The sequence below is a fragment of the Diceros bicornis genome, chromosome 18 (assembly GCF_020826845.1).
Source record: "Diceros bicornis minor isolate mBicDic1 chromosome 18, mDicBic1.mat.cur, whole genome shotgun sequence".
Taxonomy (NCBI): Eukaryota; Metazoa; Chordata; class Mammalia; order Perissodactyla; family Rhinocerotidae; genus Diceros; species Diceros bicornis.
In genome coordinates, this window is record NC_080757.1 from 13,049,394 (window position 1) to 13,076,634 (window position 27,241).

A 27,241-nucleotide genomic window follows, 5' to 3' on the forward strand; every position below is an offset into this window, starting at 1 on the left:
ACTTTTGATGGCTCCTAATTTGATACAAAATAAAGTCTGAACTCCATACATGACATTCAACCTGCAATAGGAAGGAAAATAAAACTATTTTTATTTGAAGGTGGGATAATGTTTTCTATATAGAAAATCCAAAAGAATCTTCAGACAAACAATTACAACTAAGAAGAGAGTTCAGCAAGGTTTCTGGATAAAAGTAAAATATACAAAAATCAATACCACTCCCACATATCAAAATAACTAATTAGAGAAAACATAAGAGAAAAAAATATCCCACTAACATTGGCAACAAAAACTTCACGGCACTTAGGAAGAAATTTAACAAAAGATGTACAAGGCTTTTACAGAAAAAATTCAAAGGTATTTTTAAAGGACATGAAAGAAGATCTGAGTAAATTGCTTTCAAGAACGAAAAGAATACTGTAAAGATGTCAGTTCTCCCCAAAGTAATCTATAATTTCAAATGCAAATTCAATTAAAATCCCAACAGATTTTTTTTGTGGATCTAAACAAGCAGATTCTGAAATTCTTATGAAGAGTAAGATCCCAAGATAGCCCAAATAATTCTGAAGAACAACAACAAAGTGGGGAGTGGGGCGGGGGTGGAGTCTTATTCCACCAGAGATACAGGCTCCGTGATAAAGCTGTAATAATCAGGGCAGTGTGGGAGTGAGGCAGGAACAGGCAGAAACCAGCAAAGCAGGACGGAGATGACAAAGGCGGCATGACAAATCAGTGAGCGTGAACTGGACTGTTCCATAAATCGTGCTGGGACTGTGAGCATCCATAGGTAACAAAATAAAACAGGATCCCTGCCTCACACTGAACAACACTTAAATTCTAAAGAGAATGAAGATCTAAATGGGAAAGGAAAACTTCGAAGCTTTTAGAAGAAAATATAAGAGAATTTACGACATCAGGGCAGAAAAGGCTTTCTTAAACTCAAACATAATATTAATGCATTTAAATTTAATTACAGTGAACTACAACTTCTTTTGACAAAAAGACACCATAAAGTCAACAGACAAGCCAGAGTCTGGAAGTAGATATCTGTAATGCATATAATTCATAGGATTAATACCCAGAATATGTAAAGAAATGTCTATAAATCTATAAGAAAAATAAACAATCCAACAGAGAAATAGACAAAGGATAGAAACTGACAATTTAGAGAGAAAATGTGACTGTCAATGAAAACATGAAAAGATCACAGCAACCAGAAAAATCCAAATTAAAACAACGAGGTATCACTTCACATCCATCAGATTGGGAAAGAAATTTTAATACGACAATACCAAGCATAAAGAAACAAGGATGTGGAAACCAAGTACTCTCACAAGCTCCTAGTGCGGGAGTCAACTGGCCTCATTTCCCGGAAGAGCACCTTGACGGCTCTAGCGAAGCTGAAGACCTGCCCACTCGGCAACTCAGCAGTTTCACTCCCAGGTACACACTCAGCCTAGAGGGACTCTCACGCGTGCACAGGGGAAGACATGAGCACGGATACTCACTTCATTGTTTATAGGAGCAAAAACTGGAAATAACCCAAACGTCCATCAATGAGAACTGAAAATAAACTACGGTATATTCATACAAGAGAAACCTATACAGGAATTAAATTAGTAAACTAGAATTCACATATCAATATGAACAAGTCTTACAAACATAAGTGGGGTTTGGAAAAGCAAACTGCACAAGGATGCATACTGTAGGATAATCATTTACATGAAATGTATAGCATATGAAACAATGTACAGTGAAACAGTGACCCAGAGGTTGCTTATGGATAGATACACAAGCAGTAGAAGTATAAAAACAGAAGAGGTCCATATTATAACAACAACAAGAGTAACCTCTGGTGAGGGAGGGAGGGGGATCCATGCGGAGAGAAATGTAAAAGGGACTTCAGCTGTACCTGTCATATTTTATTTCTAAAAAAACTTCTGAAGCAAATAAAGCAAAAATGTGAAAATTTGTTAAATCTGGGTAGTGGATACACAGGTGTTAATTATTTTCGCTCTTTTTCTGTATGTTTTAAATATTTCACAATGAAAGGAAAACTACACTTGGACTACTTTAACAGCAGTTGGTCAAGGGCCAGATTCCCCTGCATCCTTTCTTTAATCTGGTAGTTTTCAGGGTTACAGAGGTCACATAGCAAGGAAGTATAAACTGGAAGGAAAGGATACTAAGACTAAATCCTTGGTCTATAATTTATTTATTAACCCCCAAGTTCACATATAGCAAAGCAACTCTGACCTCTAGGGCCTGATGCCTTTTCGGTTATGATTTACATAAATCAACATGCAAATACAGTACAAGTTCCAGGGGCATCTGAGTTTGAGGACATTGTTGGTAGTGGGGAGGGACACCATCCTTACATCTGACAAGCTATACTAATGCAATCAACCACTGCAAGAATACTTCAGAAGCCCCTAAAGAACTGCACCAACCAACAAATACATAAATCACAAGAGCAAATCAGCCTCATACATATATCCCAACTGAAAAGAGCAGAGAGGGTTGTCCATCCAAGTGGCTCCCTATGACTTTTTGGGGGTGAGTAGTAGGGAAGAGGAGAACTTAGGAAGTCAGAATGGAGGAATTTGGTAGAGTGATATCTAAAACAGAAATAGAAAATGTAACCTTCTGAAATCCAGATCACAAGGACAAGAAGAAAAACACAAATAAAAAAAGTAAAAATAAGAGAGCTACCACATCCTTCCCCACTAGCAAACGTATTAAATTTGCAAAGTGCTAACGATAACCAGACCTCAATGTGTAGTAACGACGATTATTATCATCTCTTACATCTACACAACACTTTTTCAGTTTATAACATCATTCACATTTGAACCTCACCAGACACACAGAGCAGGCAGGACGATTACTACAATTTTTCAGATGAGGAAATGACGGTTCAGTGTTTTACTCGAGGTCACAGGGAGAGTAAGTGGCAGAGCCACATCTTCTGACTTTCGGTCCAGGGCTAGGCCCATTCATTCTGCCCTGTCAGGGACTATGCAGCTGTTCCACATAAATATATTTTCCAGATACCGAAGCTTACTTGCTTCCTTAGGACTACACAGCTTTATTATTTTAAAAATTGACAAAACTCATTTTTTAATGGCTACCAAAGATTTTTTTCCTCAGTTAGAATATGCCTCACATAATCTAACCTTTTCTTAATAACTTGAGGTTATTATGAACTAAAAACAACATCTTACATCTTTATAGCACTTAGTAATTACCTAATTTGCTACTTACAACAACTAAGTCAGTCAGATAGGATAAGGGCTATTATCCCCATTTAACAGATGAAAAAATTAAGGTTCAGAGAGATTAAGTCATCTACCCAGGGTCACAAAATGGCAGAGGTGAGACTAGAAGTGGGGTCTTTTTGGTCTACATTTTTCCCCTGATGATCTGACTTTCTGCTTTCCCACATTTGTTCCTATGGTGAGTTTTAGATTAGCAGGTTTTCCAACTTCTCTCTCTGAAGCTTGTCCTAATTTTCTAACTCATTTAGGAAACACATCTCTGTGTATAGGCCTGGAAAATTCTCCACATTTCCTCCAGAGTTTCGTAAGTGAGCCCCCAACACCTAGAACCCAAGTTACTGTGATTTGCTGCTTAGAAGGCTTTTCTTATTCCATTACACTTCTTCATAGAGTCTCTCATGTAAGAGCCTATGTGCCAGACACTGGGCTAGTCACAGAGGATATGACAGCAAACAGACATGACACTTGTCCTGAAGGGAAAGGCTGGCAAAAGCAGACTCTGGTTAAAAGGAAGATACTATATTAGTTCTACCTGCCTACAAGTGAAGGGAAGAGAATATCACATTATAGTGAATAACTATCGAATAGTAACTGAGTAAATTAGGTTTTGTTACATTCATGTTAGAGGTGGCACATTAAGCTATGAAGGTTCCACAGAATTAGTGGTAGACTGAGAAATAAATCAAATGAAAACCACACTGATGCATAACTTTCAAATCAGTAGAGCAAACAAAATGAAACAAGAAAAACTTGATCAACAACAAAGGGAAAAAAACCTCCCGGCAAATGGAAACCATAAAGTAAAGTACAAAGAAGTTCAAATGTGTCATTAATCTCAATAAATGTAAGCAGACTAAATATAGAGATCTCCAACAGTTAAAAACACCAATAGTATGGGCCGGCCCAGTGGCACAAGTGGTTAAGTGCGTGCATTCTGCTGCGGCGGCCTGGGGTTCGCAGGTTTGGATCCCAGGCACGCACCGACGCACCACTCGTCAAGCCATGCTGTGGTGGCCTCCCGTATATAGTGGAGGAAGATGGGCATGGATGTTAGCCCAGGGCCAGTCTTCCTCAGCAAAAAGAGGAGGATTGCCAGATGTTAGCTCAGGGCCAATCTTCCTCACACACACACAAAAAAAAACCACACCAATAGTAAAGTATTTACAAGACATACTCTTAAAAAAGAACAGCAAAGAAAGATTGAACATAGAGGGACGGAAAATGTTATTCTAGGTAAATGACAAACAAGTTAGGTAGATGAGACAATATTAATATCAGGTAAAACAGAATTTAAAGTGAATAACATTAAAAAAGACAAAGAGATATTTAATAATAACATATAAAATCCATCAAAAAGATTTAAGTTAGTAACTCTTAGGCCTCTAACAGCACAACTCCAAAATATACAAAAGTGAACAGAAATACAGTGAGAAATTAAGACAGTCTCAAGCATCACAAGAGATTTTCACACACCTTTATATCAGTCATCTACAGACCAAGTAAATAAAACCAGAAAACTATAGAAGAAAAAAAAATAAAAGGAATAAAAATTGGACAGGAGAAAATAAACCAATGGTTATTCATAGATGATATGATTATATACATAGCGAAACACAAATAAGCTACAGATAAATTATTAAAAACAAATTAGCTTAGCAAGTTGCTGGGTACAAGATCAATACATAAAATCAACTGTCTATACATAATCAGCAATATACATTAGAAATTAAATTTTTAAAAAGACATCATTTATAAGAGCACTGAAAATAGAATACCAAGGAATAAATCTAATGGAAGATGAACAAAATCCTACACACACACACACAAACTATAAATGACTGAGAGTAAAGACAATCTAAATAAATGGAGTAGGTTTTTGTGTTTTTTTGTTTGTGGACTGGGAAATTCAACATTGTAAAGATATCAATTTCTCATCAAAATTCCAATAGCTTGTTTTTTGTTGTTGCTGTTGTTTTGGGGGGGTGGGAGGCTGATGGAAATTGACAAATTCTGATTCTAAAACTTCTGTGGAAACACCAAGAGCCAAGATTAGCTGACATTCCAGAAGATGAACAGGTGGCAAAAGCTGTTCTACTGGATATCAAGACTTAGAATAATTAAGATAGTGTACACTAGCATAAGAACCAACAATTAGATCAATGAAAAAGAACAGACGGCCCAGAAATTGTCCCACACATATGTGGACACTTAATTTACAGCACAAGTGCCACTGTATGCCCCTTTGGGGAAAGAATAATCTTTTCAACAAATAACGCTAGCTCAATTGGATATCTATCTGGAAGAAAATGCAACTTTTCTAGGAAATAACATAGGAAAATGTCTTCTTAACTTTGGCATAGGGAAAAGCTTCTTAAACAGGATACAAAAACTATACAGAAAAGACTGCTACATTGGACTAGAGTGAAATTAAGAATGCTGTTCATCAAAAGACACCACTGCAACATTTAAAAGCAAGCCACATCTTATTTCTAAGAAGATATTTACAACACAGATAACTGAGAAAGGGTTCATATGCAGAATAAGCCTATAAAGAACTCCTACAAATCAATAAAAGAGAAAGGAAGGAAGGAAGAGAAAAAGAAAAAGTGAAAGAGAGACAGAGAGAGAAAGAGAGGGAGGAGGAGCGGGCAAGAGACTTAACCTAGCACTTCACAAAAGAAGACATGTAATGGCCCATAAATATAGGAAAGAGTACTCACATCATTACTCATTCAGAAAATGTAAATTAAAATCACAATGATAGTCTTACACATCAACCAAGCAGCTAAAATGTAAAAAACTGATAACAATAAGTGCTGACAAGGCTGTGTAGCAACTGTTCTCATACACAGTTGGTTGAAATATAAAACGATAAAAACTACTTTGAAAAAAAATTTTTATCTATTACAGTTGCACAAACACATACCCTAGGACCTAACAGTCAGACTCCTGGGAATATACCCAACAGAAACACATGCACACAGGTACCAAGAGACATATAAAAGAATAATCACAGTAGTATTCTTTATAATTGCCCCAAAATGGAAACAACCCTATGATTAAAACAACAAAATAGATAAATAAATTGTGATATATTCACACAATGGAATACAGCAATGAACGCACACAAAAATCACAGCTACACAAACAGAACAGATGAATCACACAAAGTGTTAAGTGAAAGAAGCCAATCCCAAGAAAATACCCAGTGTGTAATTCTATTTTTATGAAGTTCCAAATCAGGCAAAACCAAGGCACTAAAAATAAGAGTAATAGTTAATTTGGGGGAGGAGGCAGGGCATAGACATTGGGAGAGAAGGGTACAGTGGGAGTTCTTAGTGCCCGTAATGTTTCTATCTCTTGACTTGGGTAGTGGTTATATAGATGTTTGTTTTCTGATAATTCAGTGAGCTGTAAATTTATATTGTGTGTACTTTTCTATCAGTACATTCCACTTCAATTAAAAAAGGAAAACTAGTTTACTGGATTTGTCCACACTCTGATATGAATGGCATATTTAAATATTCAATATTGAAATATTAAAACTATTTTAAAACACTATCAACGTATATCTCTATGAGTTTAACTAAGAAAAAGAAAAAAGAAGAGGAAAAGAAAATCTCTTAGCAAAACAGGAACAGAAGAAATTTTCCTTAACTTCATATGTGGATCTGCCAAAAAATCAACAGTAAACATCATATATAAAGAAGCATTCCCATTAAATCTGTGGGGAAAATGTCTACCATTCTGGCTATTATTCAATATTACTCTGAATTAAAACCCATTCAATAAAGCAGAAAGAGAAAAAAGAAAAGGTATAAAAATTGCAGACAGGCAAAACTTTACTTATTTGTAGGTGATCTCATCTATCTGGAAAAATAAAAAAGAATTAACTAACAAAATTTCTTATTTCATCAAATCTAAAACACCAAGTATAAGCCATATCATTATTTTATAAACCAATAGGAAAATTTCAAATAGTGCCAATTAATTTAAGAATCAATTCAATTTGAGAATGCACCCCAATTTCAGAAACGTTAAATATATACCTTAGAACCAATGAAATATAGTATCATAACAAAGTAAAGATTTCAGCAAGGTACCAGATATAAGAGCAATGTACAAATGCAACAGCTCTCCTATGAGGAGCAATAACCAATTTCAAAATGTTAATAAAAAAGATCCCATTCACAATAGCAATAAAAACTATAAAATATAAAAACTGGAAAGAAACATAACAAAGGAATTTAGGAATTCCTATGTATTCCTCTGTCAGGAATTCTTATATGCATAAAATTATAAAATTCAACTGAAGGGATAGAAAAAGGGCATGAATAAATCGAAGGGATGACTTCATATTGTAAAGATGCCATTTCTCCCCTAATTAATCTATGAACTCAATGTAATACCAATCAAAATCCCAACAGCGTCTTTCACAGAACTTGAAAAAACCATTCTAAATTCCTCTAAAGATAAGCAATCACCATCAGCAATATTTTGAAAAAGAAGAACAAAGAGGGAAGAATGGCTTCATGAAATATTAAAATATGTAAGAAAGAATGATGATTTTGCCTACAAAATTAAAATTTTCTATACCAGAAAAGATATCATACACAAATTACAAAAATGACTAAGAAAATATCTGCAATATATGTAAACCAAAAAAGGATTAAGATCCAGAATATATAAACAATGTCTATCTATCCATAAGCTAAAGACATAGAACCCAGCAGGGAGACGGCAAAGGATAGGAACAGCCCAATCACAGAAGAGGAAACAAACATGGCTAAGGAATATGTGAAAAGAAACAATAATTTTCCTCACTAGGAATCAGGGAAATGCAACATAAAACAATGAGATACAATTTTCCACCCAGAGACTAGGAAATTTTTCAAATTTCATTACACAAAGTACTTGGCAAGGACATGGGGAAATATATACTGATGGTCACTGCTAGTCAAAACATAATTGGATGCCCACTTTCAAAGGCAAGTTGGCAGTATCTGTTTAAATGTGCATACCACATGAGGTAGCAATTCTACTTCTTGGAAAGACAACAATTTATTTATTGCCTATGTAAAAAAAATACATTTATATGAAATGTGTGTACATGTATATATCTATCATTAAAATATAAATAAACAAACTCAAAAAAAAAAGTAGGGTACTAACTTCCAGCTCTGTAGGAATTGACTCTGGGCAGCTCAAATGTTATGATGCAGGAAAAGGGAATTTTACTTTCTCCACCCTCCCCTATGAAAGAGCACTCCAGCCTCCAGCCTAAGGAAGCACCGTGGCTGCAATTCACTTATCCTAATTCAAGTGCACCTACCGTGGAGCAGGTTTTAAACCCTCACTTTCCCCTCAGTGCAGCAACTGTTATAGTCCAGACAATTTCAAAGAATAAAATATCTTACAATAAACACCTTAAGAAACATACCAGCAAGAAGCTTCTTTGCCATTGAAGCTTGTTTTGTTTCCTGTGGAATTATCTCCTTTGCAACGAAGGGTCTCCTCTCGCTCTTTGGTGACGTACTTTGCCATCTCTCCAAGGCCCTTTGGCTACCAACAGGAAATCTGCTCCGAATGTCAGTGAAACATTTCTTCACCTTTTTTGGTGACAGTTTCTTTTCCAGGAGGGATTCCAAAGCCTGCCACAAAACAGTCAATTATTCTCTTTGTTTATCTCACAAAAGTCTGACTTTTAATCACAAAACTGAACATAAGGATTCCAGAGAAATGTGTTATTAAATGGCTATCTCTAATGGTTAACAAATTGTTGTTTAGCTTAATTTAAAAACTTTATTATTTAGGACATACAATTAATAAAAGAAATTCTGCATGTTCTTTTACGTGTTTAGCTCACTAAAACTGAAAGCAAAGAGATAAAGACTAGGACTACTTTTAAAGGCACCCAAATCCTAAAATTAAAGATCACCATTTCAGAAATTAACTAGTCTTCAGAATATAATCCTATACGCTTTAAAAGTATTTTAATTCTCAATGAAAACCTCATAAACTCAAGAAGTATTTTAAGTGGGCAAACAGACTATATGTAACATTCATTTTCATAAACTAAAGGAAACTTAGCAGGTCTAGCAGCTTTGGTCACTCAATGGTAGGAGATATGTATTCCCCATTCCTCAAAGAGAGATATCCTATAACAAGTACCCATTCCTTCATTACTGGGCTGCAAAGGCTTAGTCTCTATCTGGTCAGTACAAATTAAGGACAACTGAACATAGCCAGGGAGATTTAGTTCAGATGATAGTAAGGCAATAAGAAAATAATAAGCTGTGGGATGGTGTAAGACAGCAACAAGAAAGAATAAATTTCTTGCACCATTGAATATTTTCAAAAGTAGGAGAGAGAGACGTTACGTTTGAGAAACATTATGTTAAGGTACTCTTGCTCAAAATTTGGGAAAGGGACTAGATAATCTCTTGAGATCATTTCTAGGATTATGAAGATATGTCCTCCAAATGGAATCATCTTGGCCAGTAAATGTTTCTTACGTTAAGTTTAAAAACATCACAACTTCATATGCTGTCTAAAGGTCTGCATTTCACAGTAACACTCCTGATAGTGAGTTCTATATACACAAATGCAACCAATGCAAATCACAAACCTATTTGCTGAATAATGGAACTGTAAAGGTAGAAGGGGCCCTATGAACCGCCCAGGGCTAGTTAATGGTACAACTGGCATGTTAGTCCAGAATTCTCCCCACTACACCACCTTTCCTCCACAGCTAACAGCTTACTATGTCACACTAACATAAAGGCGGTCTTTTTATTTGCGGATGAAAATGTGTGGTGTAGTGGAAATAACACTGGCATAAGAGTCAGAAGATAGGAATTTGATTCTCAACTTGCAAGAGAAGTAATTGTGCAATCTCTCTGACCTTCGCTATTTTTTTTTGGTGGGGAGATTGGCCGTGAGCTAACATCCATTGCCAATCCTCCTCTTTTTGCTGAGGAAGATTAGCCCTGAGCTAACATCTGTGCCCATCTTCCTCTATTTTGTATGTGGGACACCGCCACAGTGTGGCCTGATGAGCGGTGCACAGGTCCGCAGGCCGCTGAAGCAGAGCATGGGAACTTAACGAGTATGCCACCAGGCCAGCCCCACTTTCTATTTTATTCTGTAAAATAGTAGTAATAAAACCTATTGCAAACCACAGCACTGCAGTAAGGATGAAATGGAAAATTATGTGGTAGCACTCTACAAACTTCAGAGAACTATAAAGATTTAACGGCATGTTGTTTTTGTTGTCTTTGTCACCAATGAGAACTAAGAATACTGTCCATTCCTGACTAGCACATGCCAGTTGTGACTTCCAGAAGTCTCTAGCCACATCACAAGACTTGAGGCTCTGTTTCCATGTCTTTAAGACTTGCTTATTTTCAAAAATCTATCCAGTTTACACAAATATTCTAATCTAAGCACTAATCTAAGAGTGCTTTACTGTTTTCCTTTTCTTTGCTAATAAATTCTTTATTAAATGGCATGGTCAGGGAATGGAACATTCTGTTTAATTAATGGACCTGGTTAAGAGTTGTTATACATTCTAGACTCAAATTACCAATTCTCAAAGAAGTGAAATACAATATTATAGATTAGACTGTAAAAACAATAAAATAAAACTGAAGTGCTGCGTCTGCCCTCTGCAAAGCTTTAACATACTAGGCAGCAGCTTTGTCTTGTATTCTCCATTAATCCCAATGAAACTAGGCAACGGTAAACATTACTTCCCTGCTTAGAAACAATGCACTTTTAACAAAAATTGGAGTGAATTCCGTACCTCAATTTGTCGTAGGATATCTATAACCACATCAGGGACAGAAGAATCGGTATCCAGCTTGGCAGAACAGAGGGAAAGCTGGCGAATAAGACTGCCCAGTTCCCTACACCGGGCAGGAACTGGGTGCTCCCCTCGGTCAGTAAACTGAGTAACAAACATCTGTAAGGCCCGAATGGCTCCTCGATGGGCAGCTGCCAGCCTGGACATTGCCCATGACTGGCAATAAATGAGAAGTGAGAAGGTATCTTAATATTTAGAACTTCTTAACATTAACCCAACCCTTAAGAATGTTTACAGTCTATCTTCTTTCTATATAAGAACTATTTCTATTGTGAAAACTTTTTCAAAATAAAGGGAATTGCAAAGTTTAAAGGTTTTCTAATGACATTCTTTTGCTTCTCATGGTCATTTTCTTATACCAGCAGCAACAACAACAAAAATCTATTTTCAGAACCTGTTCCTCGGAAAGCAACCCCAAATTCAGAATATTTAAGGTGCTCACTCCCTAACAGGTTTCCACAAGCACTGAAAATAATATTAGTGCAGAGAACTCACACGACACACAACACTAACAAAACAGTGGAAATATAACTTATAAATAATAAGTATTAATCACAATTGAACTGCATCATACCTTCTTAGTGTGTTTAATTTTATGTGGACTCAATTTATCCAATTCTTCCTGGATTTCTTTAACCTGTTTTGTAAAGGGGGAAAAATGAAAACTTCGTACCTTTCCACTGATCTTTTTTGTAGAAAAGGATACATCTTGTCTTGTCCAAATATAACCATTATTAATTCAAGTCCCTTGAAAATGAGACAAGGCTCTTCATTCATGCACCCAAAAAATAGATATTGGTTTCCAGTTCAAGGTGGTGAACAGAGCACAGTGCTCACCTTCCATCCCTTGGTCCCTAGTGTAATAGGAATTTAACATGAAGGAGCGAAGGTAGAGGTGACTCTGGAAAGGGAGGAGGGCCAGATCATGAAGTCTTTTATCCTCCTAAGTTACAAGGAGCCATTAAAGTCTTTTAAGCAGAGGTCTGACAGGGTAAGATTTGTGTTTTAGAACAATTTTTATGGCAGCAGTGTAGAACAAGGACCGAAACAGAACCCTCCAAAAATATAGAACAAAATCAAACTCAGGCATTATCTTTTAAATGAAAAAGTCCAGTTTTTGGTTCAAGCAATAAGTGACCAGAAATGAATTAAAGGCATAATGAGTAAGGCGTTAAAGTTACAACAATTCTAAAAATCTATCCACAGTGTAAAGAATGTAAATGCCTGTTTATCACCACTAAATGGGTCCTGAAAGATACTTAACATGGTCTTCATTCTTTGCTATTTAATAAAAACAATCAAATTATTTACTATCTACTAAGCTTCTAGTACCTTATAAACACGAGACAGATGAGAAACTAGTAAGGTCCCTCTCCTCTAAGACTCGGGTGCATAACTGGGGACCAAGGGTGTCAGGGAAACTGATGCACCTGACTTCGTCTGCAAAGATATGTGTATAAGCATCTTTCCTGGGAAATGGACTCATGGCTTTTAGTAAATTCTCAAGAGTCTATGACCCCAAAAAGTCAAAAATCACTCTTTAAGGAGTCTGGCCATATACACATAATACATAAACACATATAAAGGCAGAGGACAAAAAGAGAAAGAATTATTTGTCCATGTGTACAGGAAATTTAGCCTCACAAACACATCAGAATTCACCTAGGATACTTTGAAGCTAATATTCCAGAGTCAAAAGGAAAACTGAAATTCTCTGAGAAGGCAATACACAAAGCTGAATGTCCCGCTCCTCCCTGGGCTTTCCACACCTGCCGCTGGAGGACGTAGAGCGTTCGGGCAGAACGAACCGCTTGTTCCTGCCTCCTGACACGGATTCGTCGTTCTTCATCTGGATCTAAAGTTTCTTCCACTCGATCTGAAAATATTTTTTTCCCCAAAAGTGGATTATAAACCTTATATAAAAACTTATAAAAATTTCAGTTACTCAAAGAGATAAATAAGGTTGAAGATCTGTAGCTTTAGTAAGAAAAAAAACATTAGCCTGTTGTAACAAAAAGTTTCATTTTTCATCAGGCAAGAAACCAGGAATGAATGGACCTGTGTACGGACCTGACTCAGGGATGGAAGAGACATGAAGACATTAATTCCAAGCTCCACGCAGGAATTCCCTGAACCAAATCCCACTGGACAGCCTATTCCACTATTAGGCATCTTTTACTATTTTTAAATTCTTTATATTGAGCCAAAATCTGTAATGCTTTCTATTTTTTCAAAAACCTTTTATTAGCTTATTTTTGTTTAACAAGATTTCTTTTACTTTCCTATCTTGAATCCAAAAGAGAAATCCTTTCTCCAACATATTAAGATAGCAAGCACTAAAACTATTTGAATGTCCAAAGTCTTCATATGTTTCTAAGGAAGCATACCCTCGTACACACTGGTACTTCACATAGTCAAAAGACTGGTTTAAAAAAATTGTTTCTGGAAGATTGCCTGAGGGATATGCAGTTTACCGTTCCTTCCAGTCAATGGTTTTCAAATACGTTTACGCAAAACAAATTCTTATGCCAAATTCCAATATACAAGTCAGATAAAAACAGTATTTTATTAGTAAAACTGTATTTTTTAAACTCAGATTTTTAACATTTACTCATTAAAAAGCGAAAACAGTAAGGCGGTTTTGAAGAAAGCAGAAATTTGAAATCAGGAGTTGTAGATCCAGATGCAGTCTCCTAGGAAACTATAAGCCAAAATGTTTCTCTCTCTCTTGTTGAGGCTGCACAGCATGGAAAAGCTCCCGATTCACATACTTTGCTGAATATAAACGGGAGCCGGCTCAGGTGGGGGTTCTAGCTGCTCACCTTGCAGAGGATTCTCGTGGAACCGGTCTAGAAAGCAGCACATCAGAGCAGTCAGATATTTCACACACTGGGAAGTGCAGTGGGCACTTCAGGGCTACTGAGAGGGTAGGCTGCGGAGAGGGGCCATCGCAGCTATTACCAGTCCACGAGAAGGCAAGTGCAGAGATTGAAAGTATGCATTTACATGTTGTTATAGCGATTTGCCATGGTCATGACATTTTTATTATGGTTTACAAAGTATGGATTTGTGACAGACTGAAAATTTTAACTGAAAAAAAAACCCTACTCAACCCAGTCCTTGCCCACAGAGAGTGTGAGGAGCTCTGCTCTAAGGGTCCCCCTGCATTGCACCACATGCCAGAGCAGTGGGCTTCAGGGCTTTGTTCCCCTGCAGCACAGCTTCTACCACAGTATGCCCGGGGTCATGCCACAGGCCAACACGGAGAGAGAAACGAGCCATAACACTCCTGTTATTTTCATGTAGGAACGGTTTTGAATTGCTCGTGATCTTACACAACACACTCTTCATGAAGACCCACTGGAGAAATTTCTTTCCAGCCTCAATATATGGAATAACTGTTTTTCCTGTTTTAGACTGTAAATTTTGCAACTGATCACATTTTCCTCTTTGGCTGGCTGAGCAGAAGCTCAGAAATAAATCTGTAACTCCTTTCTAATAAATCTTATTTTTCCTTATTTTTTCCTGTGCCAAAATATCCTCATTTACCTATTTTGGTTCTATCTTGTTAATCACAAGTATTTCTGTAAGGCACTTTGCATTCCTTACGTAACATGCATATATGTACATATGCAGATATTAATTAATTGTCCAATGCAAAAGATCATTATAGACTGTGGACTATCCTAGCATAGTAGTTCCTTTTTTTTTTTTTGTGAGGAAGATCGGCCCTGAGCCAACATCTGCCAATCCTCTCTTTTTGCTGAGGAAGACTGGCCCTGGGCTGACATCCATGCCCATCTTCCCCTACTTTATATGGGACGCCGCCACAGCATGGCTTGACAAGCGGTGCATCGGTGCACTCCTGGGTGCGCGTCTGGGATCCCAACTGGTGAACCCCGGGCTGCCGCAGCGGAGCATGCACACCCAACCACTTGTGCCACCAGGCCGGCCCCCACAGTAGTTCCTTTTGATGCTCACTCTCTATTCTTTGCAGTCTGAACGCTGGGCTCAATTCTCCTACTTGTTAGCTATGGTAACCCCAAATTGTCCGCATGGAATCAACCTTCTACTCCTCAGGGAAGTGCAGGGGCAGAGAGAACACTGAAGAATTGTAGAGCACAGTATACGACGATTATACACCTTCCTTTCTACGCCATGGTCAGATATATTACACATATACCAAGAATTTCCCTTGTCATTGCTGTGTACTCATCTAAACACTGCCTGCGTTAGAACTGGTTTTATCTACAATATACATATAAGATGCACCTTTTTGAACAAATTAAAAATAATTTTGCCAGAAGGACTTCTGGATATAGAAGCAAAACATTACAGGATAATGTGTATCCAAGTTCCCAAAGACCTAAGGCTCAGATAGCAGGTACGCCAACTCCTAGGCTGGGCCTCAGTCAGTCAACTTACCAAGCGCAGCCTACAGGAAAGGAGCTATTTCATGTGCCTCTGCTGGAAAGAGGAGCTAGAGTAGGGCAAATTCTTCAGAAGAAAAGACACTGGTCAAACTCAAAGTCCACTTGTCTTGTGGACAAGTGTCATGAGTACTTACTCTAGTGACAGAAGGAGGGAATGGAATGTGATGGGGGGTGGGGGTTTCGGAGGAATGTATTTGAATTATCTCACTCTCGTGACACCTCTTCAAAGTGAAGAATCCAATTTTTCTCACCTTTTTTAGTAACTTTTTCAATTTTATGGATACAACTGCTCAGTTCTTTCCGGAGTCGCTGAACTTCTAGCAGGCTTTTGTGTTCACACAGGCTTTTGTGGTCACTTATCCCGGCATGCGGCTGAAGTCCTAGATCACGGGTGGGTGGTGAATTTGGCGTGGTCAGATCTGACTGTCCTGGATGAGATGTGTACAGGTATACCTTGGCACCTGAGTTGGAAATTTCTACTTTGGATGGCTGGTGGCTGCAACGACAGACTTCTTGACTCTTTGATTCCTTCCTTTCCACCCTATGGTCAGATATCTTATGCTTAATGTGTCCACATTTCTGAGAGATTTGAGGCTGACTTCTGAGATGATGTTCTTTTACATGTTCTTCAAACTGTCTTCGTTTCACATCTCTTTTGGCTAGGTGGACAGCATAGCTAAGTCTCTCTTCTGATATGACAGAAAATGAAACAGAATTGCTTAGGTCAGGACCGTCTCTAAAATCCAAATCTTTACAATGGTATGACTCATTGTACGCCTGGTTCAGTTTTTCAATTCTAATTGCATGTGGGCAAGAATATCGGATTGCCAAGTTGCTTGAATGTGTAGGAACATTCCTATTAAACTGCAGCTGGTTCTTTAAAAAATAAATAAAAGTAAGCACACATTAGAAAAATAACATATTGCATAGTTGGTATATGTCTGTGATAGAGTTTCTAAAATTTCCCCCACACAATTATTAGTGCTTAGAGGGGTTTTCCCGGGGTACTGATAGAATCAGCCACTCTCATACACCCTTGAATTCATCAATTCCCCTGGTTCTATCTTACAACCACCCAGTCCCACAGTATTATCCTTCTGTTTACTAATATAATAGCATACAGGGATCCTCCTCTAAAAGTCAACCTAGAAAGCTTGGAGTAGAATCAGTAAGTTCCTCCACTCCCCAGTTACAGACTCTGTCCTGTTTCAAAATGTCAGGTTTCAGCAAGTGACCAATACAATTCATTATGAGCGTTCCTAAAAATTGCTCCACAGACACACCACACAAGACCTAAGCCACTGACAACACTTCCTCAGGTCTTCCTGGGCTTTTTCATCCGGTGGTTGGACCACATCTTTTATCCTGCACCTAAGCGCACCTTGCTCAAACAGTCCACTTACACCTTCTTCTGCAAGCTTCAGTTTTTGTCAGTTATAATCACAACAGATACAAGTTTTGTTTTGTTCTTCACTTAAACATAGGCATGTTTCCATATTCCAACAGTTTTCATTATTTTTCATGATTACATTTTCCAGAAGCCAGTGAATGGCCTTTTCATGCTTAACCTAACTAGAACCTTATTATTATTAAACATTTAGATTGTTCCAGTTTTTCCACTAGAGAAATATTATTTCAATTAATATATCCACGTATTTAGTTTTTCCTCCTTTTAAATTATTTTCTTAGGATAAATGATCTGTTCTGGGGTTACTAGGTTAAAGGAAACAAATGATTCCAAGGCTTTGGACCAGACAATGACAGATAGATAGCCTACGAACTCAATGCAGCCTATGCTGTGACATCTTTTTCTTGGAGACAGCCTCCCCACCTCTCAAAATAAAGGATGATTATGTGATCATGTGTACGAAGAGTCAGTTTAAAATAACCCATTGTGATAAAACGTAAGGAAAGTATTTTGGGGGAAAATAAAGGTAGTTAAAAACCTCAGTAGAGGTTGCGAGAGAGGAAAAAAATGGTTACCATCTGAAGGGTACACAGATTAATGAACAGTACTTGAAACTTACAGCCTTATTTGGAGAAAATCTTTCCCTAAAAAGTGAAAATAACCTAAAATACCTGGGGAATTTGATATAAGTACCAGAAAAAAATATGAGTGAATTCCTCTTTAACCTAGGTGTAGAGAAAGGCTTTCTAACTATGACTCAAAATCCATATGCAATAAAAGAAAAAAGTGACAAACTTTATTACATTAAAATAAAAATTTTTTAAAACAACTTCTACCTGTTTTTTATGGTTAAAAACCACCATAAACAAAGTCGAGGAAGAACTGAAAAACTGAAAGAAAAATATTTATAAATACAAACAGCTCCCTATATATAAAGAAATCTTAAAAACTGAAGTGAAAAAAAATCAAAACAATACAAAATGGGAAAAACACGGAAACAGACAATTTACAAATAAAAAGATATACACATGGCCCTTAAACATATGAAAAGTTGGTCAATCTCATAAAAAGACAAATTAAAAACATAGTGAAATAGCAATAGATTAGCAAACATTAAAGGTATAACAACACATTCTGTTGGTGAGGCTGAGGGAAAACAGGCACTCTCACAGGGTGCTGGCGGGAACGCATATTGTGACAACCATCAAGGAGGGGAATCTGGTAATAGCTATCAAAACTACATACGTGTTTCCCTTTTAACTAGCAGTCTCACTTCTAGGAATTTATCATGAAGATACACCCCAAAAAATACAGATGTACAGGGTTACTCATTGCTGTATTGTTTGTAATTGCAAAGTACTGGAATTGACCTAAATGCCCGTGTAGGAGAGTGGCTGAATCAACTATGCTATATCCACACAAAAGAGTACTACGAAGATGTAAAAAAGAATGAGGAAGATCTCCTTGAGCTCGTGGAGGGACTTCTCAGATATATTGTTCAGTGAAAAGAGGAAAGCGCAAAAAGAGTATCCATAATATATTACCCTTCAGAAAACGAGAGAAATATTTCATGAGAAAAGACACATGCATCTGATCATTTGTGCAAAAAGAAACACAGCAAAGAGAAATCAGAGACTAATGAGATTAGGTACCTACAGGATATGGGTAGGAATTGGGTAGGAATTGGGTGGAAAGGATAGAGGGAATGGGAGAGAGGGTAACACCTCTCTGAATATACCTTTCTGTGCAGGTATATTTGGAACCATGTTAAGGTTTCACATGGAAGGGAGAGAGAGAGGAAGGGAATAAATAAAATTCATAAGGATGAAGGAAATCCCTAAAAATGAATACTAACAGAAACTAACAAACCAAACTAAATTTCAAATGAGTAACACAATCGCACTAAAAAGTGAGGATTAAAAAAAATTAACCCAATTAACTTTTGAACATAGCATTTGGACTCTATGACCTCAGGCTAAAGACAAAAAGTACTCTAAACAAACACTGAACTCCAATCCATAGGGTTCTTTTTTTGCAGAGACATGGATTGCGACTCTGAAGCAGTTTCATACGTTCTAGGATTCAGCAAATAAGTAAACATATTGTGGATAACTGAAGGCAGGTTTCACTTCATTGAATAGGGGAGTTACAAATATGGTTAGTGTTGGATTGGAACTGGAGATACCTCACAGGTTTTAATATAGACAGGCAGGCAGATAGAAAAACAGATATACAGAAAGGGAGGAAAGAAGGGAGATAAAGCGGGGGAGAGGGGAGGAGGAAGGGATACAGATGTGAGTGCAGATCTGCATATGGATGTGTGTACAGGCACACAAGTATATACATCTATTTCCCAGTTACATCCTCTGAGAGGGCCTAGAAACAATGACATCTGAGAATTAATGAGTGTATCTAGTATCCAGATATTGATTCCTAAATTCCATTCTCCACTAAAGGCATGAAGGCTCCTTGGATAAATGGTTGATTCCAGCGCTGGGACAGAATAAAAATATGCTGAGCCTAGAATACCTTTTTATACCAAAAATTGGTCAAAGATTGATGGACACATGTGAAAGGGACACAGGAGTCAGCCTGAAGTAGCTCTCACCGGCCAAATCAGAGACTACTTGACTATCCTATTGAATAAAGTAAGACTGTGAGTCTGCTCTGATATAAATAAATAAGTCACCATTTGTCAACCATCATAATAAAAAATTGATTCAGGCAAAAATCATCAATGAATGCTAAACTAGTAAATGAAAATTTGGGGAGTAAAATGATATTAGCATAGTCTCAAAGGCAGATACTTTCAATTACAAAAGGTAAAAGAGTAACTTGACAATGGAACACTTGGCAGACACCACCTTAATCAAAAGATTCAAGTTAACACTGCCAGTAATGGGACGCAATCACAGCACGCACCTCCTGATACGATGCACTGAGAAGAACCCAGCATCACTTCAGTGCTTTTCCCATCACAAGTGCATAACTGAATGTAATTATGAGAAAATTTCAGACAAACCCAAACTGAGAGAAAATCCTCAAATAACTGGCCTTTATTTTTCAAAAATGTCAATGTCATGAAATACAAAGACAGACCCAGAAATGGCTCAAATCAGAGGAAACTAAAGAAACATGACGACTAATGCAACTCACGATCTTGGATTTTCTTTTGCTATAAAGAACACTATCTGGACAACTAACAAAATCTTAGTAAGGTCTGTAGATTACATGATAACATGATTTTAATGGTAATTTCCTGATATTGATCTCTGTACTGTGATTATATAAGAGAAGTCCTTGTTTTTAGGAAATACACATATAAGTACATAGGGGTAAAAAGACATCATGTCTGCAACGCACTCTTAATCAGTTCAGAAGATACTGTGTGTGTGGCAAGCACGCCTGGAGAGACACAGAGAAAAAAAGGGAGGGAGTGAAAACCCATAATAAAATGTTAACATTTAGGGAATCTGGGAGAAGAGTATCCAGGAACTCCGTGTACTACTCTTGCAACTTTTCTGTCAGTCTGAAAGTAGGTCAAAATTTTTAAAAAATTTTCTTTGTAAACCACAATGAGACACTACTACACACCCACAAGAATGGCTACGATTAAAAAGAACAACAACAAGTGTTGGCAAAGATGTGGAGCAAGCAGAGCTCTCATGCAGTGCTGGCAGGAATGTGAAATGGTACAACCACGTTGGAAAAAGGTCTGCCGCTTTATTAAAAAATTAAACACACACCTTACTCTATGACCCAGAGATTTCACTCCCAAGAGAAATAAAAACATGTTTACAAAAAGATTTGTACAAGAATGTTCACAGCAGTATCATTTATAATTACACAAGCAGAAACAGCCCAGGTGTCCATCAATTGCAGAAGGGATAGACAAACTGCGGTACACTCCTACTATGGAATACTACTCAGTATTAAAAACTAACAAACTACTGATACATGCAACAACATGAATGAATCTCAAAATTACACAGAATGAAAGAAGCCTTACATAAAAGAGTACACAATATACAATTCCATTTATTCGAAGTTCAAGAACAGGCAAAACTAACCTATGGTGGGAAAAAATCAGAATAGTAGTTGCCTCAAGAGGGGCAGGGGTGGGGACTGACTAGGAAGGGGCATAAGAGAACTTTCTGGGGTAATGGAAATGATCTGTATCTTGATAGAGGTATGGGTTACAAATGAGTATACATTTGTCAAAACTCAGCAAATGTGAAAAGAGGTATACGATTCAATGTATTCATTTCAGATGTAAAATTTACACCAAAAAAAAGGTAAAGAAAGAATTCTAGTGTATGATATGTGTGCTAAAGTAGTTAGGGTACTCGTGGCTGCAATTTACTTTGATATGTGTCAAAAAATAAGATGGACTGACAAACAGATTCTAGAGGGATCAACTGAAGGACAGATATGCAATTAAATAAATATAGCGAAACAGTAAATGAAATCTAGGTGTTTACTGGAAAATTCAACTTTGCTGTATGTTTGAAGGTTTTCATAATATAATGTTGAGGGTAAAGACACTTTGGGGACAAGTGGGTAAAGCTGAACAAAGACTGGTTATTAGATAATATTAGGCAATTTTTTCTGTCCATTGTCTTAGTTGTGATAACAGTATTATAATTAAGTAGGAGTGTTTATTTTTAGGAGAAGTATTCTAAAATATTTAGAAGTGACGTGTCATGATGCCTGCAACTCACTTTAAAACGGTTCTGCAACAATTTTAGAGAGATGGGTAGACAGAAAAACAAGACAAATTGTTACCAACTGTTGAATCTAAAAGATGTTTCAAAGGGTGTCCGCTGTCCTTTTCTTTCAACTTTTATGTCTGAAATGTTTCATAATAAAAATCTGAAGAAGAAAACAAAACTACCTGGGTCTGAAGTTTCCTGGGGTCACTCCTCTCATCTAGCTGGCCACTAGATGCTAGATGAACACAGGTTGAAGCTGGTCTGCCTGGTCCCATCATGTCAGATAGTGTAGAACAATATTGAAAGTCTAGTCCTCGGCCAACAGTTCTCCCCTAAAACCATTGCCTTAAAATAAAAGAAAGCGACTTTCAGACCAACAGTCTTCAAACAAAGGGAAAGAATAAGTAAAACACAATGCCACACTCATATAATACTCTATAAGTAGTCCATAGCAACCTCACACTAAACAGCAATTGTTCAAGGACAGATATATGATAGTTTCTGCCATTTACAAAAGGCAACTACACTTTTGAAATTCTACTTTCCAATAGGGGAACACACTATTTTAATGACAATCCCTTGAGACTTTTTCATTCCAAATTTCAAATCTCAAGGGTCTCCAATAGGACATTATTCCAAAAACATAGTCCCGCTGTAGTAAACAAGCACTTTCCAGCAGGGCGTTTTTATGGACATACAGTCTACATGAATAAAGCCTAACCACTTGTCAAAAAGCAGTTACGCTTTATTCTACTAGGGAGCTCAAAGGGACTGACTCTGAATGCTTCTACAGGATCAGAATACCTACATTTATGCCAGGATCTGCGATTAACTAGCTGAGTGACCGCTCTAAATCTTCAATTTCTCCCCATCTTCCCTCCACCCTATACACACAGTGAGAAAAAAGACACGAAAGCGTTTTGTAAGCTGCTATGGGCTATACTCCTGTCACGGCCTCTCCCTATCCTGAATGCATCCTTACAGACACTTTATCACTCCTGCACTCATCTGTGCTGATCAACACGCTTGGCTCATGTTGTTATTTACCTATTTCACAGGTATATGTCTCATCTTCCCAGCTAGACAAGATTCCTTGAGCGTAAGGGCCTTGTCTTGCTCTTCTCTGCTATTTCCCACAACACAGTGCTTTGCGCATAGTAGACAATTTAACTCAACGTTTGTTGAATTAAGCTGATTTTCCATAAACTGACTAGTTTTAAACATACTGGGCAATTTGTTCTCAAAAAATTCCATAGTAAATCATTTGGGAAATTGAGGTTTAAAAAAATCCCTAATTTAAGCTTTTGAATAAACCCAAAGTTTGTTGACTGGATTTGCTTAAAAACAGACACATCTGTAGGAACATAAGGGCAGCTGTCCAAGATTCCTTATTTCTAAGGCTGTACAGACACGATCAAAAATGAAGATGGGAGGAGGCACATGAGCGAGGCAATCGCATCCGGCTTGACACCACCACAGTTCAGGGGCTGGAGTGCAGACGGAACGGGCCTGCAGAATTGGGGCCAGGACATCTGCAACATTAATGTGGTCAGCACTTTGCCCCTGGATGCCAAAGGCCTAATAATCCATTCTCCACTAGGAAAAAAACTAAGGGATCCCCACAGTTCCAGGATATCTCGAGCGATGATACACACACGTACAAACACACATAAACATACGAAGTCCAGAGACACCCACCCCCAAACTGTTCCCCCATACAAAGTCCTGGGACATCCCTCTCCTTGCAATCTGTCCCTTTCCCATTGCTCCAGGAAACCCCCCAATTTGTTACCCCACATACTGTGGGACATCTCCACAAAGTATCTCTCTCCCCCATCCTGAAACACCCCATGGCCTGTGCCTTCATCCACAACCCAGGACAAATCTCCCCCCAATCTGTTCCCTCCCAAAGAGCCCCAGGACCCCCCGACTTGTTCCCTACACATACTACTGGAACATTCCCCTCAATCTGTCCTCCCCCACGTAATTTTCTCCCAAATTGCTCCCCCTGGCTCCGACTCCAGATGCTCCTTCGCTCTGTCTCCTCCCACTCTGCTGTGAGCGATCTCTGAAATGGCCAATGCCTGTTTCCTCCCTCGAAACTGGGGGCACTTCCACAGCTTCATTCACCCCCCTAGTCGTTCTTGCCCCTGACACTTCTGGCACATTCTCATAGTCTGTTTCGTCTCCCACAGACCTTGGGCAGCTCCACAACCTCGTCCCCTGCCCAGAGGTATAAGACACGCCCACCGCCTGGCTCCTCCCCAGGGTACTTCTACCTCCTGTCTCCTCCACTGAAGCCCCAGGTCCCTCTGTGGACTGACTCCTCACTACTGTGAGGCCTGAGACAGCCGCATTCATTTCTTCTCCTGCAGACCCAGTCACCCACACTGCAGCAGGCACACGCCCTGCCATGGGAACTCCTACGGCTGCAAGCACCCCCAAAGCCAGAGGTACCCTTACAGCCTCAGGGACTGTTCCATTGGGTCTCCCTCTCTGCAGGCCTGAGACACCTTCAGAGCCAATCTCCCCATCCACAGGTCCTGGAGCCCGGGCAGCAGCGGACAGCTCAGGAGCTGGTCTCCTTCCCCATACACCTGAGACATCCCCAGAACTAGCATTGCCCACCATGGGCCCAGGGACCCCAGCAGCTGCGGGCACTCCCACAGCCATGGAAACACTAGCAGCCACGGGCATCTCAGCAATTTGTTTTCTTCTCGATAAGCCTGAGAGACCCCCAGAGAGTATCTCCTCTCCCCTTGGCCCAGGCACCCCCGTGGCTGTGCACAGCCCCACAGCCATGGATACCCCTGTAGTCTGTCTCCCTGAAGACAAGCCTGAGACACCCCCAAGGCCCATCTTTTCCCCCAGGGGCCCAGGCATCCTGGCCATGGTGGGCACCCCCATCCTTGTGGAACCCTTGGCATCTGCCGGTCCTCGCACTGTCTCTCTCTCTCCCCACAAACCTGAGACACCTCTAGAACCAGTCTCCTCCCGTACAGGCCTAGACTCCCCGAGAGCCACCGGCTCCCTGCCAGCTGTGGACCCCCCCGCAGTCACAGGTAGTCCTGCAGTCTGTCTCCTTCCTGGCAAGCGTGAGAACCCCCCAGAGCCAGTCTCCACCCCCAGACGACCAGGCACGCTAGGAGCTGTGGGCACCTCAGCAGCCATAGGAACCCCCGCACTCTGTCTCCTTCCCCAAGATCTTAGGACACCCCCAGAGCCAGTCTCCTCCCCCACAGGCTCAGGTACCTCAAGAGCCACGGAAACCCTGTCAGTCACGGGAACTCCGATAGCCTGTCTCCTTCCCCATGATCCTGGGAAAGCCACAGAACCAGTCTCCTCTCCCACAGACCACAGCTCCTCAGGAGCCAGGGGCACTCCTGGAGCCACGGGTTCTCCAACAGTACGAATCCTCTCCCACAGGTTCGAGACATCTCTGGAGCTGCCTTCCTGACACACAGGGCCAGACACCCACACAGCAGCAGGTGCCCTGGCAGGCACTCTTCCAGACCTGGGCACACCCATAGCTGTGGGGACCCCTGCTGGGGCACACCTGTGCTTGGGCACACCTGCTGCCTCAGGCAGCCCCACTGTCTCAGACAACCCCACAGCCTGTCTTCTCCTGCACAGACATGAAACATCCCCACAGCCAGTCTCTTGATCCACAGACCCAGGTACTCCTAAAGCTGTAGGCACCAGAGCCCCTTGCTCCCCCATAGCCTGCCTCCTTTCCCACAGACTCAGGACATGCCCACAGTATGTTTCCTCCCCAGCAACCCCCGGCACTGCCTCAGCCAGAGCCTGCTGCCTATCCCACAGGCCTGGGACACCACCCAGGCTGTTCTGTTCTCCCACGGCTCCCGGTACCACCACAGCCTGGGACAGCCCCACAGGCTGGTCTCTTCTCCACAGACCCGGGACACTCCCACAGCCTGTCTCCTTCCCTAAAGCCCTAGGTACTCCCATAGCCTGTTCTGTACTCCACAGGCCTGGAGCACTCCCAGGACCTGCCTCCTGATCATCAGAACCAGATACCTCTGCAGTCTGTGAAGCTTCCCATGGCCCTGGGTCACCTCCAGAACCTGTCTCTACCCACACAGCCTGTCCCCTTTCCCTGAATCCTGGGTCACCCCCACATCTAGTTTCATCTTCAATAGCACAAGGCAACCCTACAGGCTGTCTGGTGCCCCACAGGCCAAGGATACCCCCAGGGCCTATCTCCTCCATGGCTTGTCTCCCCCGCCACATGCCTGAGGCACCCACAGAGGTAGTTTCCTCCTCCACAGCATCTGGCACCCCCGCAACCTGTCCCCTTCCCCATAAGCCTGGGGTATCCCCACAGGCTGCCTCTTGAGGCAGAGCCCCAGGCACCTGCACCAACTGCCCTCTCTCCCACAGACCTGCAGCACCCCCACAGCCTATCCCTCTCTCTTCAGCTCTGGGTACCTCCACAGCCTCAGGCCACTCCATGGCCCCAGGCACCCCCACAGTCAGTCCTTTTCCCCAAGGGCCTGGGGCAACCCCATAGCCTATCTCCTCCACAGCCCCAGGCACCCCCACAGCTTCTCTTCTCCCCAGCAGGTGCGGGGCAATCCCTGAACTTGTCTCCGTACTCCCAGCCACACCCACAAGAGGCACCCTCATAGCCTGTCCTTGCCCACACAAGCCTGAGGTCCTCTCACAGCCTGCCCCTACGCCTCCAGCTGTAGATACTCCCGCGGCCTGGGAGACTGCCCTAGCCTGTCCTTTCACCCATGGTCCTGTGAGACCACCACAGCTGGTTTCTACCCATGAAGGCCGGCCAGGAATACCCCTTTCAACTGGCCCCTCTCCTGCAGGCACAGGATGGAGCTCGACTCTGCTTCCCTCCGCACACCCCGAAGCTGCCCTCATAGCCTGCACCTTCAACCACAGTTCCAGAATACTCTCGTGCCCCATAGATCCCGGACGACCTTTTCTCTCACAGCCCCGAGGACTCCTATAAACTGTCTCCTCCTCCTCCCCAGTGCCAGTCACCCACACAGACCCGGCAGGCCCCACCACCTGGGGTTCACCCACAGACCCGTTCACCCACACAGTCCCAGGGTCCCCTGCAGCCTCAATCGAGCCTGCAGTGCCAGATGTCCCCGAAGCCTCGTTCGCCCCAGCGGCCTCGGCTGTCTCTGCCGCCTGTCTTCTCCCCCATGGCCGCCGACAATCGTGAAGCCTTTCTGCACTCACACAGCTCGTCTCCCACACCGAGGACCTCGCCCGGCGCCTCGCTCCACGGCCTCGGGACGTCCCTGGAGCCCCTCTCTTCCCCCACGGGCGCCGAAGTCCGCGCCCCGACCTGCTGGGCCCCACGCAGCGACCCGGCCTCTCTGCCGCTAGCTCGCCCCCGCGCAGCCTGGGCACGGCCCCACCGCCAGTCGCCCTGCTCATAGCTCGAGGACAAGTCCCGCCTTCCCCAACGCGGCCCCAGGGCACCTTCTGTCTTAGCCCCTCGCTCCCAAGGCTGCTCCCCACACGCACTCACACACTCAGCTCCAGCCCTCGCAGCCTCA

General features: G+C 40.8%; 2 protein-coding genes across 2 annotated transcripts in view; both read right to left on the reverse strand.

The window, feature by feature from the left end:
• KIAA0753 (KIAA0753 ortholog) overlaps positions 1 to 23,561 on the reverse strand; it is a 50,648-nt gene extending 27,087 nt beyond the window's left edge. The window contains exons 1-7 of the mRNA XM_058560015.1: positions 22,743 to 23,561; positions 21,878 to 22,040; positions 15,827 to 16,451; positions 12,912 to 13,018; positions 11,717 to 11,779; positions 11,083 to 11,298; positions 8,719 to 8,929 (exon numbers count right to left, since the gene is read on the reverse strand). Coding sequence (XP_058415998.1) covers positions 8,719 to 8,929; positions 11,083 to 11,298; positions 11,717 to 11,779; positions 12,912 to 13,018; positions 15,827 to 16,451; positions 21,878 to 21,973 — 1,318 coding nt within the window. The 5' untranslated portion in view covers positions 21,974 to 22,040; positions 22,743 to 23,561. The remainder of the gene's footprint in view (positions 1 to 8,718; positions 8,930 to 11,082; positions 11,299 to 11,716; positions 11,780 to 12,911; positions 13,019 to 15,826; positions 16,452 to 21,877; positions 22,041 to 22,742) is intronic.
• Positions 23,562 to 23,624: 63 nt separating this feature from the next.
• On the reverse strand, positions 23,625 to 27,224 carry LOC131417056 (collagen alpha-2(I) chain). Its single transcript, XM_058560010.1, has one exon. It carries the CDS (start codon positions 27,117 to 27,119, stop codon positions 23,643 to 23,645), a length of 3,477 nt encoding a protein of 1,158 aa, XP_058415993.1. The 5' UTR covers positions 27,120 to 27,224; the 3' UTR covers positions 23,625 to 23,642.
• Positions 27,225 to 27,241: the final 17 nt, after the last annotated feature.

Coding starts and splice junctions, on each gene's coding strand:
- LOC131417056 (XM_058560010.1), bottom strand. CDS start 27,119: ATGAGCAGGGCGACTGGCGGTGGGGCCGTGCCCAGGCTGCGCGGGGGC.